Here is a 16,683-nt window from a genome sequence, read left to right on the forward strand (position 1 = left end):
GTAAAAAGTCAAAAGCTTACCCAAGATGGGATACTTCAGGGAAACTTCCCTTTCTCCCCTATGCCATGGGGACAGAGAGTAAAATAAATCATTATATTGATTGCCAGGTCATGGTAATGCTCACAGCAGTTGGGGGTGGTGTGGTGGTTGTTTCTGTTTAGAACCTCTTCCCAAGCTGCAGATCACTTTCCCATTTTTGCCACTATGAATTGGTTTTGCTAAGACTGCTAGAGTGAAAAGCTGGAAACAGATTAACTTGTGAAACTCAAATTTAATTTTATTTTTGAAGTGTAAATGTCCAATTACAAATAAATAATTCATACAATATAACTCAGTTATGATAGACACATTTTCAGACAGTTCAGAGTAACAACTAAGATTAATGAATTTACATTAAATACCCAATTACTATAACAAAACAACTGGTCATCCAGTTACATTTTCAGCTTGTCTAATGTGTATAAACTTTTTTTGCCAGTTTAAAAGACAACAGAGGAGTAGTTTTCTTACAAGCCCAGAAGAACACATACACCACATACTTAAAAATCAAATTTTAAAAAATAAGTCCAATGGAAAGGAGGGGAGAGGGAAACCTTGCCCATGTTGGCAGCAAACAGTTATTTTCTACGAGCTTCTATTACACTGAATTTGCTGTATAAATTCTCATGGATGAACCATGTTCATGTTCAACTCCACATATTTTCCTCATCTTTATTAAAAGCAATAGCCCATAGCATATTTACAGGCTTCATTGTGAATTTTAATTGCACACTGCTTTTAGCTTTAACTTCAGCAAAACATTGTACTGCTAAAAAGACAGTTTCCCCTTGAGGTAAATAGATGTAATTTCTGTAAACTGCAATAGCAGCAGCATCTGTAAAAACGTCCAAGGTTTTTCTTGACATATAAAGGTACAATCCATCACTGCTGCTGTACTCCTTTCAGTGGAACTTGCATGGATCTTTGTCACAAACAATGGTGACACAATGCCATTTTTTTTTAGACAGAAGCAGTGCTTAGTTAATATCTTCTATCCATTGCTACAAAAATGTTTTGCTTATCCTTGTTATGGTAACATGCAATATCTGGGCCAAAATGGCTTTATATTTAAACTCTTGAAGAATTTCAAGATGTTTAAAGTAAGTCGTCACAGGATTTTGTTTCTCTGCACATTCTATCTAAGATTACTAAAATTTCATTCACTCGTCCAGTGATATGGGAGCTGCGATGAGAACTCATACAACTATAAGCTGTGTTCCTAGTGAGGTCAAAAAGACTCACATGGTCAGCCCTGCCAAGGTACACATCCATATGGATTCACACCTTGGAGCAATGTAAGAGACTTTGATCTTTAATGCCACAATCTAGGAAATAAATTATGTCAAATTAGTCTGGCTAAGCTAAACATTCCTTTGCAAATGTTTGTTAACTGGCAGGTGTATTAGGGGGAGAAACAGCAAGGGGAACGACCACAGAACCGCTCCTTCATCCATTTTTTCTACTCAAAAGTGACATGACAGTAGTGCTGCAAAAGGTAGCTCTTCTTGCCATCTCTCCTTGCTGTCTCTCCTTATAGACTTTGAGCATAACAGCTTGAGAAAGGGGTTAAGTAGCTCCTCTGACTTGCCATTTGTTCATGGATGATTTTCATTAAAAGGACAAACATCAGTTTTGGGGTGGGGGCTGTTGCATGTAATGTTTAGTTTGGTCCAGAAGTACTAGAAATTTTAAGTGTAAATGTGGCTCTCTTTTAGTAGCAAGTGTTTTAAGTTTTTAAAGTTTCTGAACATGCTTCCACATCGTTTCTAAAGGAGTTCTTATACTATACCTTGCCAAAGGAGCCATCATGGTTTATAGCCAGAGGGTTATAGCCAGAGGGTTTATAGCCAGGTCAGTAGTTCAAAAGGGATTAAATGACAATTAGGGAAAATGACAAAACGGCTGCAAGGAATTCCTGCATTATAATTTTAGTGATCAAAAAGGGTGATCATTTCATATTGCTTGGTTTCATCTTAGTACCTGAATCTTAAAAGCAGAAAAGAACCCACATGTAGTAAAACCGTTCAATGGAAGTCATGAGACATTTCAAGTTAACCAAACATCAGGCCATTTGAGTTCCTTCCCTATGAACATGGAAGAATAGCTTCCATAAGAACTGTCATATATAAAACTCTTTCAGTAGAGAGCACATAGTAATGCACACAAAAGCTAAGTTGGATGTCAGATTTCTTATTCCTAAACATATAATGTTAAAATATCTAATTAAAAAACTCTACCAATTGGCAGGGATTAGGCCCATGAGTCAAGTAAACATGGAACTTAACATTTACAAAGAATGTATTGTTAAGTTTTGTACAGCAACACAAAAACCATCCCAAATGTCAACCCTGGATTATTAAAATACCATCTTAACATAATAAAGGAGCCAGATAACTATGAAATCTAGACATTCAAAAAAATATTTGCAATGGCCACATGTATCATTTTTCAACTGAGTTCTCTTTGCAGAGGCCGCGTAATTGCCATAAGTTTCAATTACAAACTGAATTTTGTACAAAGGACCAAAAACACGATGTGTGGCTGTGGCTGCTCATACATTTAAAAATATTTTAATAAATCCACTAGAATTTCATCCCACTATGCCAGTTCTTGAGAAGTGACACCAATGCAAAGGTTTTCGTTATCAGTCTTAACATTCATTTTAACTATTACAAAAAATCTACTTGACAATTTGCAATAAAACTCCATAGGAGAACCCCACATATCACTCTCTTTAGGTTTCAAATTTTATTTTTCCAACTAAACTGCTATTGTAAATTTGTTTCCTGAATCTGCCATGTTAAAGCTTTCAAAAAGTACTAAATAGCAGTCATGGATTGTTTCAAGTACAGGATGGACATGATCCAGTCCCAGATAAGCACTTTTCAATCACATTGACTTCTATGGGAGAAATTTAAGTTCTTCGCAGTGCCAAACTAAGCCGAGTTACAGCATTCTAAGTCCTACACACTTTGTAGTGTGGTACTGTAACTCTCCCACTGGAAGCAACAGGATCAAAAATTGATTAACTTTGACAGAATTGTATCCAAAGTCTTTTAAGTATTTAAAGCCCCATTACCAAACCAGTATGAAGATCCAAGACCACAGTTATATGTTTCTAAGAAAGGAAGCAAATTCTTACAAATTAAAGCCTTTTCACACTTGCAGGATAAAGATAATGGGTGCTGTTTATAACATGAAGTTGCCAATATTAAGGTATTTTTAATATCAGAATAAAAAAATATGCAGGTGACGTGGTACCCAGAATACTAATCTTGATATCCATGAGGCTCAGCTGAACATACAGACCTCTGGAAGAACAGGGAGTGCACCTTTATCTTGAATGTCAAGAAAATAACTTTTACGTTCATCCTCAATTATCTATGCAAAACTTTCCCCAGTTCTGCAATTAGTTTCAACTTTTAAGGAGGAAAGCATGCGCACTAAAGCAGATAGATTAAGTGCCAAAATCTTCATTGCAGAATATATAATTAAACTTATTTTCAAACTAAATATTTTGGGCACAACAATGAGCTATCCACTTAAATGAGACTTGTGTTATGATCCCAAGTACACTTAACCTGGAAGAATGCGTTATGAAAATGAGCAAAACTCATGTCCAACTAAATATGCTTAAAACAAGTTTCCACCAGCCAGGAAATTAAAATGGACATGTCCATCAGCTTTCATGAACCACCATCAGTATAAATGAAAAGTTCTCATCACAAAGAGCACAGTGCAGCATCTATTTTTCTTGTGCAAATCACACCAAAATGACAGATCTGCAGGAGAGCAACTTGAACCCACTGTAGTTGGAAATGCACAGGAAAATTTCACAATGGACTGCGCTCTTAAATGTTTGGGCTTCAGCTAGCCTTGAACTGGACCATAACTGTTGATTTGTACAAAACAAGACAGCAAGCCTGAACAGTAAAACCAATAAAACACAAATAAAAGTCTCACTTTTTGAAAAAGACATCAGTATGCATTTTGTTTTTAAACTGAGTTCTCACTTTTTAAACAATTCGATTTCTTTATAAAATGGCCTCAATACATTTTGAAAAGTGAACTACTTCTGTTAGACGGACTGATCTTAGACATAACATTTGCAGTGTTAAAGAGAAAACTTTGTATGAATAAAGTCTCAAAACAACTTGTTCTGCAGGCACACCTGCTTATATACAGTGCTTTGCCATGACAGTTTTTCCTTATTTTAGAAAAAAATAAAATATATATGTAGAAGGAAATTGTCAGGCACATATATCAGCTGTTGTTCTATAACGTCAGAATGTCAGACTATTTCTCTTGCAATTTTATACAAAACAATTGCACAGCAACAAATAATCTGGTCTTCTGGCCAACAATGATTTTTTACCTGTAAGTCATTTAATAGTACATAATTTGACCTTGATAATTCTTTAATATTTAAATACTTATGTAAAAAAGGCCCCCAAACTAATCATGTAGCCAAGTTATCCCTCTATATATCCAAACTTCAAAAAGTTACAAACAGAACATTGTACAGGATTTATAAATCAGGTTTAAAAACTTGAGGCTTCAAAATCATGTTAGTCCAAAAGGACTTTCAGGAAGAGTCACACACTGACAAGGTAGTAAAGGAACTGGGAAAAAGAAGACAGACACAAATTTTCTGCCTTAAAATTTTACTAATCCTGCCAGTTAAAGATGTTGACATTATCAGAAGTAACAGCATAAGCTGAAATTGATGAAACGTGTTTTTCTGTTGGTCCCAAGTGACGAGACATGTGATTCAAGTATTTCCTATTTGATCTGAGCTCACCATACCAAACTGGTGCAAGAAAAAACGATTATTTTACTTTTGTTCCATACATTCTATTAATATCTGCCTGGTAGTGTGCAGTAAGCTCTTTACGTTTTAATTTGAAGGCATCTGTCACCAAGCCAGTCTCTGGAGTCCAAGGGTCAGGGCTCAAACGAATTTTCAGTGGGATTTCAAATTTCTCCAGATTTGCTGCAATGACAGAAAAAGAAAAAGGACAGCTTAGCTGACACTGACTATTTAATATACTCATTATATTATATTCCTAACAGCTAATTGGTGCTGACAGCAGTCATGAGTATGACCTCTTCAGGATTGGATGGAAGGAATTCAGGCTCTCTCACTCTCCCCCAATAAATGGCTGGTGCCAGAGACAACAGGGCACGTGGGCCTCTGCATCAAGGCTTGCATTCTTGAAAGCTCAAACAATTCCACATAGCATTTGTATATCAGATGGTAGGAAAAACTGAACAACACAAGAAGTGAATAATGGTAATTAGTGGGCTATAATGTTTTGGCCCTTTTTATTATTGCCATTATATGGTGCTTGAGGGTACCAGACACACATATCGTGCTGTTACTTCTCTGTAACCAGAAACATTTTTGTCAATCAACTCTTTCTTAAACATTTAAAAGCAAGACATCAGCTATGAAGCATGAGTGATTGTTATTTAAACAAAAATTAAATAGAAATAGGCAAGCCCCCTCAAATGGTGATTAATAAAAATTCAGAAAACAAAATAGAAAGGAAGAAAGGTCCAATGTCCCTGAACTTTTGTGGAATTTGTTGTTCCATAAAGTCAGCCTAGAAGTGATATGAACTACAGTATGAGTAACAAGAGAAACCTGGACAAGCACTATTTTGTGTTGATGCAGCTAAAGCAGCATTCTGGACACTGAAAGGAGTACAACTTTCAACCATCAACATTCTCCTAGTTCCATTTGCTATTATCAAGAGGAAGAGAGAGAGAGAGAGAGAGAGAGAGAGAGAGAGAGAGAGGGAGAGGGAGAGGGGGAGGGAGAGGGGGGAGAGAGAGAGAGAGAGAGAGAGAGAGAGAGAGAGAGAGAGAGAGAGAGAGAGAGAGAGAGAGAGAGAGAGAGAGTTCTATACCATCCCAAAGAGCCGTTGGACAGCCTAACAGATTTTTACAGCATTTCCCCCTTTTTCTTTCCATAACTATTTTGCCTTTCACCTTACATAAGCTCTCCTGACACCTAACAAAGTTCTAGGATCATAAGATACACAGCAATTTAGACCAAAGCTTTAAATACACATCAACACATGTACAAAATAACAGGCTATTCTTACAGCCACGCAAACTCCTTGTTCTATACTCCTTGTACATGAGAGAGAGCACTTAGGATGCATATGCCATGTTAAATTTTGCTGCCCGTTTACAATAGCTCAGGATTACAGACTACGGATGTGTGTTTCAGGTTTCCGATTAGGGTTTTTAACCTGAATCAGGCCCAATTAGGAAAGATTCAGGATTCCCAAATTTGCGCCAGCACCGCTGAGCTGATTTGGGAATCCCGAAGCAATTCATATCACTTCTGAAAGCTTCAGGTAAAGCTGCAGCAGCCACAGCACTTCTTTTTCTTGCAAGAAGCAAGAAAAGTGTTGCTTTCAAATGCCCCACCACTTTTTTCACCCAATGGGAGGGGGAAGAGGGAACCCCTCCCCCTCCCATCAGATGAAAAAAAGAGGCAGGGCGGGAAGTTTAAAAGCAACACTTTTCTTGCCACTTGCAAGCAGCAAGAAAAATGTTGCTTGAAAGCAAGCAAACTCCCTGCAAATTTCAAATGCCCCACTGCTTTTTTCACCTGATGGGAGGGGGAGGAGAGACCACCAAATATTTTTTGAGTGCATACCCCTACTGTAGACTACATTCTAAATTTTGAAATATTCCTTCCTATTTTTCTAATCTTCTCTGCATCATCATTTCCAAAAACATAGAAAACTAGTGGTATACATTGCAATTCTAAGAACAGTTTCCTGGGAGTAAGCCCCACTCAATAAATCTGAGCAGTATTCCTGCTGGAGACCGCTCTCATATAATTCTAACTCATACACATCAGTCTCCTTAGAACCACCCTTATACCATATACCTATTGACAGTATTCTCAGTTCAACTGCTTTTTTAATGAACACTTCAATACTGGATTCATTTTAGCACATTCACCCCAACTTGGGATAATGAAACAAGTTTAATGTTAGAGAAATTCTTCTATATTTCTAATTGTTTTCTTTATATTTCTACATTTTTAACATTTGTTTTCATGGAAAAAATGAAGTACCCAGTAAGCGTCCTTTGCTTACCTGTGTTAGCAGCATCTGCTAAAATCTTTTGCACTTCTTTCTCCATTTCAGAAGAGTTACATATCTCTTCCCAAGTTCCTTTAAATCCCCTCTTTCTTGCTAGCTCTGTAAGTTCTTTATGGTTTGGCACAAGAAATCCAATGATGTAAGACTGGAAACTAAGATGATTAATACAGATCAGCATGAAATCAACAATATACATTTGTGTTCCGTTTTATGAAACTATAAAGTATCTAAATGCTTTATCACGTTTTTCTAAATGTTTATTTCCTAGAGTATAAATATTAGAACTCGTCATTCATTCATTCTGCCACAAGGATTCTGCTGAAAACATTGTCCCTGTGGCAGGTTCACCACACTCACACACCCCTCTTGTTTACAAGCTCTTACCACACCTTGAGCGAGCATCCAGCAATGAGTAATTCCGTATCTACCTCCTGTTCTATACACTCCACAATATCTGCTAGATATATAGCGGTTGTTTTCAACATGGGGAGGAGGAGGACAACAAGAATATCACTACTTCAGATTAAAAAGGCCTTGTAAATATCAGATGCTTATACAACTTCTACAGAAATGGCATCTAGGATTATATTTAAATTAAATGTAGTGTTCCACTAAAAATTTTCCAAATGTGTATACCAGTTATGCACAAAGACATTATGTTACTGCTTTACAGGGTGAGAAGAACTAAGATAAGGATCGTATGTCAAACCATTCAAAGTCTTGTACATTTTGCACAGGGCGACATGTGGCAGCTGTTCTTATGAAACTCTTGCAACCATCCCAACTGCTAGGAGATGCTGGAATTTTCAATTCTGCCTGGCTCAAATTTTCTTCTGAGGTTTATTGGGAAGTAGAGAAGATTTATCATGTGAGAGTTAACAGTTCCTTCCCTCAACTTAACTCCTTAGGCAAGAAACAATTCCCAACTCCTGGTAGGGCAGGGAAATGCGATTGTTGAAGCAGAACATCAAAACATTCCCGAATCCCCAGCCCACTGAGTTAGCAGTAGGAGGGAGAGCTTTGGAGTTCTCAGCAGCAAGCTTACCATACAAGTAGCAGGGCTGTAAGGTGAGGAATCTTATAACTGTTCTGGGAACTAATTACATAAGTAGTCTTGGAATAAAAATCTCATCAGCCATCCTTCTTCAAAAATGTGCCATCCTAAGCAGAGTTACACCATTCTAAATTCATAGGCTTATAAGGCCGTACGTGTTTAGGCATTTCTTTTCAAGAAGGGTAGGAACTTGTCAGTTCAGCTCACTTTTCCCATTTACCAGTGATAATCAGGCAGCCCATTAATTTGCAAGCTGTTCACAACCTGTTCATGTGTATTTGCAGGAACAGAATACTTCAAGCCATCAAAAGTTGAGTTGCAGCTGATGAGAAATGAGCTAGGAGTCAACTTCTGAGCTCCTACTGTGGAAATTTTGCTCTGGACCCAGGTGGTGGTGGTGCGGTTATCAGGAACATACTCTCCCAGCTGATCACACAAGTCCAATTCTTCTGATTGCCCATCCTAGAAACCTCTCTCCTCCCCCTTTTACAGTGAGGACCTCAGTGGCATTGCTTCTGTCCCTGCCCAGCTCCCACCCTTTTGCAGTGCAGACTTTAAAAGCATTATTTCTGTTCCCATCCAGCTTAAAGGGGAAGAAAGAGAATTGACATCTTTCTCCTGTCCCTTTTGCAACATCACTCTGTAGCTATTTTGCTGAGGTGCAGGGGATCAGAATCCAACTTCCAGCTGACCCTCCCACAACCAGTTGAGAGTTGGCTTCTCACCAACAGAGCAATGCAAACATGTTTAGTAGCTGTTATCTGAATCCATCCCTAATCAACTCTCAATCTGATTGTGAGTACTGAATCAGTTAAGTTTGTGTTCACTCAGAAATCTGTGGCATCTCTAATGAGGAGTTCAATACAGTTAACAAATCATATCCAATACTGAAACAAATGGCAAGGCAAAACAATATTAAAACAAATGACAATAATAAAAAGCTCAACAGTCCACCATACTAAAAGTGGCACTAAAAATTTCTGAAGTGTCACCCATTTTTTTAAATAACAGTGCTTGTTCAGAGCCTGGTAATGATTGGGTCAAAAGGAATCAATCCTCCTGTCAAATCTCGCAGAGAGCTTATACATATTAAAAGGTGTTATTTAAGCAAGATTTTGGTCACTTTAGCACAAATAACAGTTATTCCAGCTATCTTACCTGCTTGCATATACACAAATATTATCTACCAGTGGAAGATTCTTCAAAGCTGCTTCAACTTTACCAAGAGAAACATATTCTCCTGCTTGAAGTTTTACAAGATCTTTTTTACGATCTAGAGAAAGCAGAATTAAAATGAAAATTATTCACAAGATTTGACCTACTTTAAATAAAGTCATACAAGGATGAGACTCAGTCCTATTGTTTATTGCCACACTAAGGTCATCAGAGGTTTAACACTCTAAGAATTCTTACTATTTGCTTAATCCTTTTAAAACAACACAACAGGCCTTTCAAATGCATATAAAATTCTAATCATCAATCATATATTTACTTTGTATTAAATCATCTGTCTCGTGAAATTAAGATCTTGTGTTATATATCAATTCCATTTGCTTTTGCCACAATTCATTTACAGACACATACCTAACATATACCTACCTACCTACCTAACATATATACATACATATATATCTACCAAATATAATATACATTGCAATCTAAATAACACTTTCCTAGGACTAAACCCTACTGAATAGACCTAAGTAGGATTCTGAGTAGACCTGCTTAGGATTGCTCTCTTAACTACTCCCAAACTTTAAAATCAAACACATTAACAATCTGACTCATTGTACCTTTTGTTGGGACTAAATCTCAATTAACTGACTGTATTAAAAGTGACTTTTTTAAAGGCCTATTGGCGTCTTTCCAGTCTTAACCTGGACAGTTAAATTTTAAATACAAAGTACCTGATCATGGAGAAGTATCTGGGATATGATCTTACTACAGTCAAGGACTTTTAAACACCATTTAACGCTGCAGGCAAGAACATAAGCTCTCCCATTTAGTTCTAGTAATATCAAAGTGCTTAAACTTTTACAAATTGTTCCCCCCTCTAAAAGCACAATTCAAAAGAAATGAAAAGTAAAGTGTACTGATGAAGTAACATTTAGCTGAAAAAACTATTATTGTGTCTGAAATAAAAAACACTTAAATAAATGTATAGAAGCACTGAAATTCCACCACATCTATGGGAATAAAAAGCACCTTAAAACAACAGAATAGGTTTAAGACAATAGGTTTAATCAAAAGACCACTTGGCTAACTCACCAATAATTTTTAGACACCCATCTGCATGAAATTCCCCAATGTCTCCAGTGAAGAGCCACCTCTGTCCATTCTCATCTACCATAAAGTCAGCTTTGGTCCGTTCTTCATTTTTGTAATAGCCCATTGTCACATTTTGACCTCCAATGAGAATCTCACCTCTAGGGTATGGTTTGTCGGTGTTAAAGTATCCACCTACAATAATGTTAATACATCTTAATACATTTCAATATGTATTACAGAAGGATGACATTCCATAATACAGTAGGCAATTTCCTTCCCCATGGAAAATGCAAAATAAGTCCACACAGCAACAGATAGGTCAAAAGCTTTCATCTGAAAAGATACCATCACTTGCTACATGTAGGAAAGCATACGGGACAGTTCTATTTCATCTGGCATTTGAAGGAGATGCACTACCTAGTTGTGTGTTTCTAAATCTGTGTCCTTTTATATCTGTACATTGTTTTTAATCTATTAATGGGCTTCATGTTTTGTTTCCTTACATCTTGCAGATACACTGTTAATTGCTGTGAAGCAAAGGAAAGAAGGCAGGATATAAATATTTGAACTATAAGTACACACAGGTGGGCCAGCTTATTACAGTCACAATTGCCCAATGCACTGAAGATGTGCAGAAGAAGGCTGCCCACCCTGCCCGTCTTCCCCTTTCTAGAGCCTGTTGTATTTTTCCCCACAACTGGCTTTGTTGCTACTTTTTCCATAAAATTTGTTGCTTTAGGGAAGTTTTCAGCTTGGTAAATACCATCATTGATCTTTTCAAATATGAAGTAGTTCCATATTCTTGAATACTAGATCATTATTGTGGGTACAGCTTGATTTTTCCATCTTAATGCTATAACATTTTGGGCTGCCTTTAAGAGAACATTTATTAAGTCTCTTCTGATTTGAGGAATCTGCATATTATCCCATTGATCTAAAAATATCAGCTCTGGTTTCAGCAGAATAATATATCCGGTCATGTCATATATATGATTCAAGACTGATTTCCAAAATTCTTCTAAAAGGGGATATTTCCACCAGCAGTGTGAATAAGTACCTGGTTTTCCACATCCTTTCCAACATAAAGGCGAACTTTTGGAATATATAGCAGCTATTTGGGGGGGCAGGGTTAGATACCACCTAGTTATTATTTTATATAACTACCAAGGCTGGCTGTGGCTGTGGCCATTGGCAGCCCCAATCCCAAGTGTTTCTATGGTGTGGAAGTCTTCCCCACAGTAGAAAGACAAAGTGGTGTGGCAGGAGAACCACCTTTGGGGGGGCCTAAAATGGCCCCCCAAAGTGGGATCAGCTTGGGCCTTGGTGGAGGGTGGGAGGACAGGTAGGAGATGGGCCCCTGAAGCCAGACAAGCCTGTCTTATTTCCACTATAGGAAATAATGGAGAAAGGAGGGGCTAAGAGCAGCATCTTTGGGAGGCCATAAAATGGCCCCCCAAAGTGAGATCTGCTTGAGCCTTGGTGGAGGGAGGGAGGACAGGTAGGAGGAGGTCCTCTGAAGTTTGGGGGCACTTTGCATGCAAAATGCCACCCCTAGCCAGACAAGCCTGTCTTATTTCCACTATAGGAAATAATGGAGAAAGGAGGGGCTAAGAGCAGCATCTTTGGGAGGCCATAAAATGGCCCCCCAAAGTGAGATCTGCTTGAGCCTTGGTGGAGGGAGGGAGGACAGGTAGGAGGAGGTCCTCTGAAGTTTTGGGGCACTTTGCATGCAAAATGCCACCCCTAGCCAGACAAGCCTCTCTTATTTCCCCCATAGGGAATAGTGGAGTGGAGGTGGATAGGGGCACCTTCTTTGGGAGGCCGTAAAATGGCCCCCCAAAGTGGAATCTGCCTGAAACTTGGTGGAGGGTGGGAGGACAGGTGGGAGCAATTCCCCTGAAAGTTGGTTGCATTTTGCTTGCAAAATGCCACCCCAAGCCACCTAGAAAGATGACTCGTTTTTCCCCATAGAGAACCATGGAGAGTGTAGGAGGATGGGGGCACCTTATTTGGGGGGGGCATAACTTGGCCCCCCAAAGTCCAATCTTTCTGAACCTTGGGGGGTAGTTAGAGGAGAGTTAGGAGAAGGTCTCCACCACGTTTGGTGTGATTTGGACAGAAATTCCCCCCCCAGACTCCCGGAAAGCCAGGAGAAGGTTTTCTCATTGAAAACAATGGCCGAATCAAGCCGAAACTCAAATACCGAATCGGCTTGCTGTTTCGGTATTCCCTGAATACCGAAACGGTTTCCTGATTCAGTTAAAACCTACTCAGGTTTAACGAAACAGGCAGGCCTTGCACACCCCTAGTCATCATGATACAATGCAATTCTAAACCAAGTTACACCCTTTTAAGTTAATCTAACACACCAATCCTAAACATGTGGAATAAAATAAAAATATAACAAATGGCAAGCATAATTTTTTAAGATTAAAGTAATATACATATATATTTTTCCACATTGCACAAAATGCTTGGATGGAATACAACAGAAGTTTCTCATTTTATAGCTCTAATCACTCAATAAAAGCTGCTAAACGACAAAGTACAAATTCATTAGGGAGCTACTCTAAACACATGTACTCAGATGTAAGTCCCATTTTATTGAATGGGGCTTACTCACAGGAAAGTATATTCAGGATTACAGCCTTTGAGATCAAATGGCTTACTTTGAAAGGAATTTTTGTAGACATTAGCCTACTTCATCACAAAGCCAGAGCCATCTCTCACATATTGACTCTCTCACCCTTGGGGTAGAAGCCAGATCTGTAGTTTACCATGGAGCTGGATGATCTAAAGAGGGCTGAGAGAAGTCTAGAAAGATTCTTGCGGAAAACTTGTACAAAACCTGACAGAGCAAGATTGTATTTGAATTATAAAATTGGTTACTTGTTTAGACACTAATTTGTCATCTATAGGCACAAGCATTTTATATTTATATAAGAAAAATTTTTATATAAGAAAATATACTTAGCACTTGGCACTTTGTTTGCCTATTGCAAAAGTGTTTTTGATGTGTTGCCTTTCATACATGTGACCATAACGGAATATATGCTTTTAAACATTACATATAAAGAGATTTTTTTATAAATTGCATAAAATTACTTTTATTGTGGTATAAAATATTCTATATAGTAAGCAACGGTTGTTTTTCGCATTTTGGTTCTCCTGGATCTACCTGCAGCCTTTGATACAGTAGATCATGCTATCCTGTTGAAGTGTTTAGAGGTAGAAGGGGGTATCAGGGCATATGTCTTTGACCTGTTTGAATTGTTCCTCATGTAATAGACTCAAAATGGATGCTGTTAGAGACAAGCAATCTTCAGGGTGTGAGGCATCTCACAGGGTTCCACAGGGTGCAATCTTATCCCACATGTGATTCAAGCTTTATGTAAACCCTTTAGGATAAATAAATTGTAGTTGTAGAACTGGATGTCATCAATATACAGAGCTTTATATATCTCTATACAAGCTTTATATATCTCTATCCAAATTTCCTGGTGATGCAGTAGAGGTTTTATCACATACAAACCCTTTTGCTGCCTTTTATCCATCATAGCGATAGGAGCACCTCTTTCTCTATGCTTCACCATGGCAGCTTTGCTCATCTGAACAGGGAGTTCTGCAGGCTTCACCCTGCAAATGGGCAAAATCAACAGTTGCCCATACATGGACATTCTCTGTAGTGGCCCCCTCTTTATGGAATAGTCTGACTGAAGAGGTCAGGGAAGCTCCCACTCTCCTGGCTTTCTGCAAACTATGCAAGACCAAATTATTCAGGAGGGCTTTCTTACACTGGTAATAGGGCAGTGCTATAAGGAAATGGTTCAAAGAGATGCTTCAATGAAGGGATAGACCTTATACTACTACTATACACTGTCTGTTTCTGTTATTGATTATATCATGTCAAATGGCTTATGTTTTGTTTCAACACTGTCAGCTCTGCATCAGATTTCTTCTTGTTTTCAAATTTCTGCAACCTATACCCTTGTTAGTCCCTGGCAGGTAGATCTCTCAGCCCCTCCACAGTGAACGCACGTGGATTCCAGCAGAAAAAGCTTTATTAGAATCCATTCAGTTCAGGTCTGTTCTCCATCACGGAGCTTGACAGAAGTGACAGTTTCTTGCCAGCAAATTTCTATGGTGTATTGAATGCTCTAGCTGTTGATTGTATTGAATTACAGTGTGAAATGTTCATTGAGTCTCAGTAAGAAAGGTAGACTATAAATAACATAAAAATAGATAAATAATAGATATACCAACACAAGAAAATATAAATGCTATAATGAATAAATTGTGTCATAAAATATAGTATTTTCTAACAGAGAAATTATTTTTCCCAGAAGAGAGATTGGTGCATGCTGTGACCCTGAGAATCCTAGTTAAGCAAGACATGAACTCAGGTCTTCCATATTTAAATCTGTCACCAACCACTGAATTGTACAACTCTCATGTTTTTAGTTCAAATTATCTAGTTTTCTATAATTATTTAATTAACACTGGCTCACAGAATTTCCATCACTAAGAAAATCAAAACAGTAAATACTGCTGTTTTCTGAACTTTAATAATTCACTTCCAGAATGTGAATTATTCTGGAATTCTTGCATGATCCCTTGTTAATATTTGTTTACCTAGAAAGTCTAAAGTGTGTATCATAATTTAAGGATAAAATAATTATATAGTGAGCAGAGAAGCAATCCAACAGCTTAAAATAGTACAAATATGAATATCTAAATATAATTAATCAGCTTTCAGTTTCTTGGAAAAAAGTTTTTAATCAAAGGTTCTCTGCATAACAGGAAAAAAAGAATGTATTTAAAACTTGATAAAGAGATTAACAAAACAGTAGGGTGAAAGAACCAAATAATGTATCTTTTTTTCTTAAAGAAAACAAAACACATACTATATATTTTTACTGCTTAGGAAACTCATGCTTATTGATTCTACAGAAGAGAAATTGTTAGTCTGTTGCAGAAAAATTAAAAAGGAATTTTGTGGTATAACAGTATTTTATTACTGCATCAACTTTTGTGTACTGTAACAATTTTGTTTAAACTTTGCCCTTGGACTTTTTTTGCAGCTTTTCCTTACGTTACCTTAAACTTTTACCTCAGGAGGGCTCTGGTCACAAGTTCAGCTCTTCTTTTATTTCCACACACAGACAGCTTTCGTTGTTCTCACTTTACCCAGGCTTATACCTCAAGAACACCTTCCCTTTAGGGTTCAAATCCCACTTCTAAAACCACCTGTGGCATTTTGCCCTGTTTGGGTGGACCTATATATTCCTGCTTCCCAAAGGGTCTTCATTGTCATCGAAGGCTTTTGCCTTGAATCTCTTCAATTTAACTGGCATTATAGGAAGGCTTATTGATTGATAGTATGACAGAATGGTTAGTATGTGAGGGTGGATGTGAGGTAAAATAGGGATCCTTTTTTGCTTAACTAAAAGTAGAATTTATTTCTAAGTACATAAGTGCGGTGGTTATTTACATGTAAAATATTACAAGTATGTTGCTAGCTTTTTAATCATCTGAACTTTTACCTCCTTTTCTATATGCATTACATATGACTCAACAAATAATCTGGGAAAAGCATTTCCTAGGTAGTAATTTGATTATTGATAAAATTGCTCATCAGGGGCCAGAAAAGATCATTATAATACCAAAGGAAATTAGAAAGAGTGCTGAAAAAAGTTGAAATTTTTTTTTTACCTAACACCAAATTCAACAAAAATGTCAAACAAAGTTAAAATTTTACCTGAAACTCTAAATTTGCTCGCTTTGCGATCACCTGGTTCAGAGGATGTGAGCTATCAACTACAGTATAGTTTAATACCAAATACTGACACATATGTAATAATGTTATTGTGGATTTATATTCAGGAAAGGATATGAGTAATCTTTTTTGTCCAGGGGAGTAGCTGTAGGATACCAAAAATAAAATGGAGATTGATCTGGTAAGGGCTGTGGTGGTTGGGACAGGCATAGACCAAGGAGAGAAGTCCAGTCACAGGAGGAACTGTCAGAGGGACTAAGAAGAGTCAAAGCCACCTACTCAGTTTCCTTCATACAGATCACTTCCTACAGGACAGGAATCCTAATCCTCTGGTTGCCTACATCCAGCCCAAGGCCCATCACTGAGCACAAAGATCTTCACAGGCCAGATGTATCTGGAAGACCAAATCCCCTCTTGGG

General features: G+C 37.7%; 1 protein-coding gene across 4 annotated transcripts in view; it reads right to left on the reverse strand.

Annotated features, from left to right (window-relative positions):
• Positions 1 to 251: 251 nt before the first annotated feature.
• The window catches only part of ACSL3 (acyl-CoA synthetase long chain family member 3), a 73,381-nt gene continuing 56,949 nt past the window's right edge, over positions 252 to 16,683 (reverse strand). For all 4 annotated transcript variants that reach the window (XM_054982468.1, XM_054982467.1, XM_054982466.1 and 1 more), the window contains exons 14-17: positions 10,489 to 10,680; positions 9,379 to 9,493; positions 7,161 to 7,318; positions 252 to 5,032 (exon numbers count right to left, since the gene is read on the reverse strand). In XM_054982468.1, coding sequence (XP_054838443.1) covers positions 4,869 to 5,032; positions 7,161 to 7,318; positions 9,379 to 9,493; positions 10,489 to 10,680 — 629 coding nt within the window. In that variant the 3' untranslated portion in view covers positions 252 to 4,868. The remainder of the gene's footprint in view (positions 5,033 to 7,160; positions 7,319 to 9,378; positions 9,494 to 10,488; positions 10,681 to 16,683) is intronic.

Source organism: Eublepharis macularius, chromosome 6, assembly GCF_028583425.1.
Source record: "Eublepharis macularius isolate TG4126 chromosome 6, MPM_Emac_v1.0, whole genome shotgun sequence".
NCBI lineage: Eukaryota > Metazoa > Chordata > Lepidosauria > Squamata > Eublepharidae > Eublepharis > Eublepharis macularius.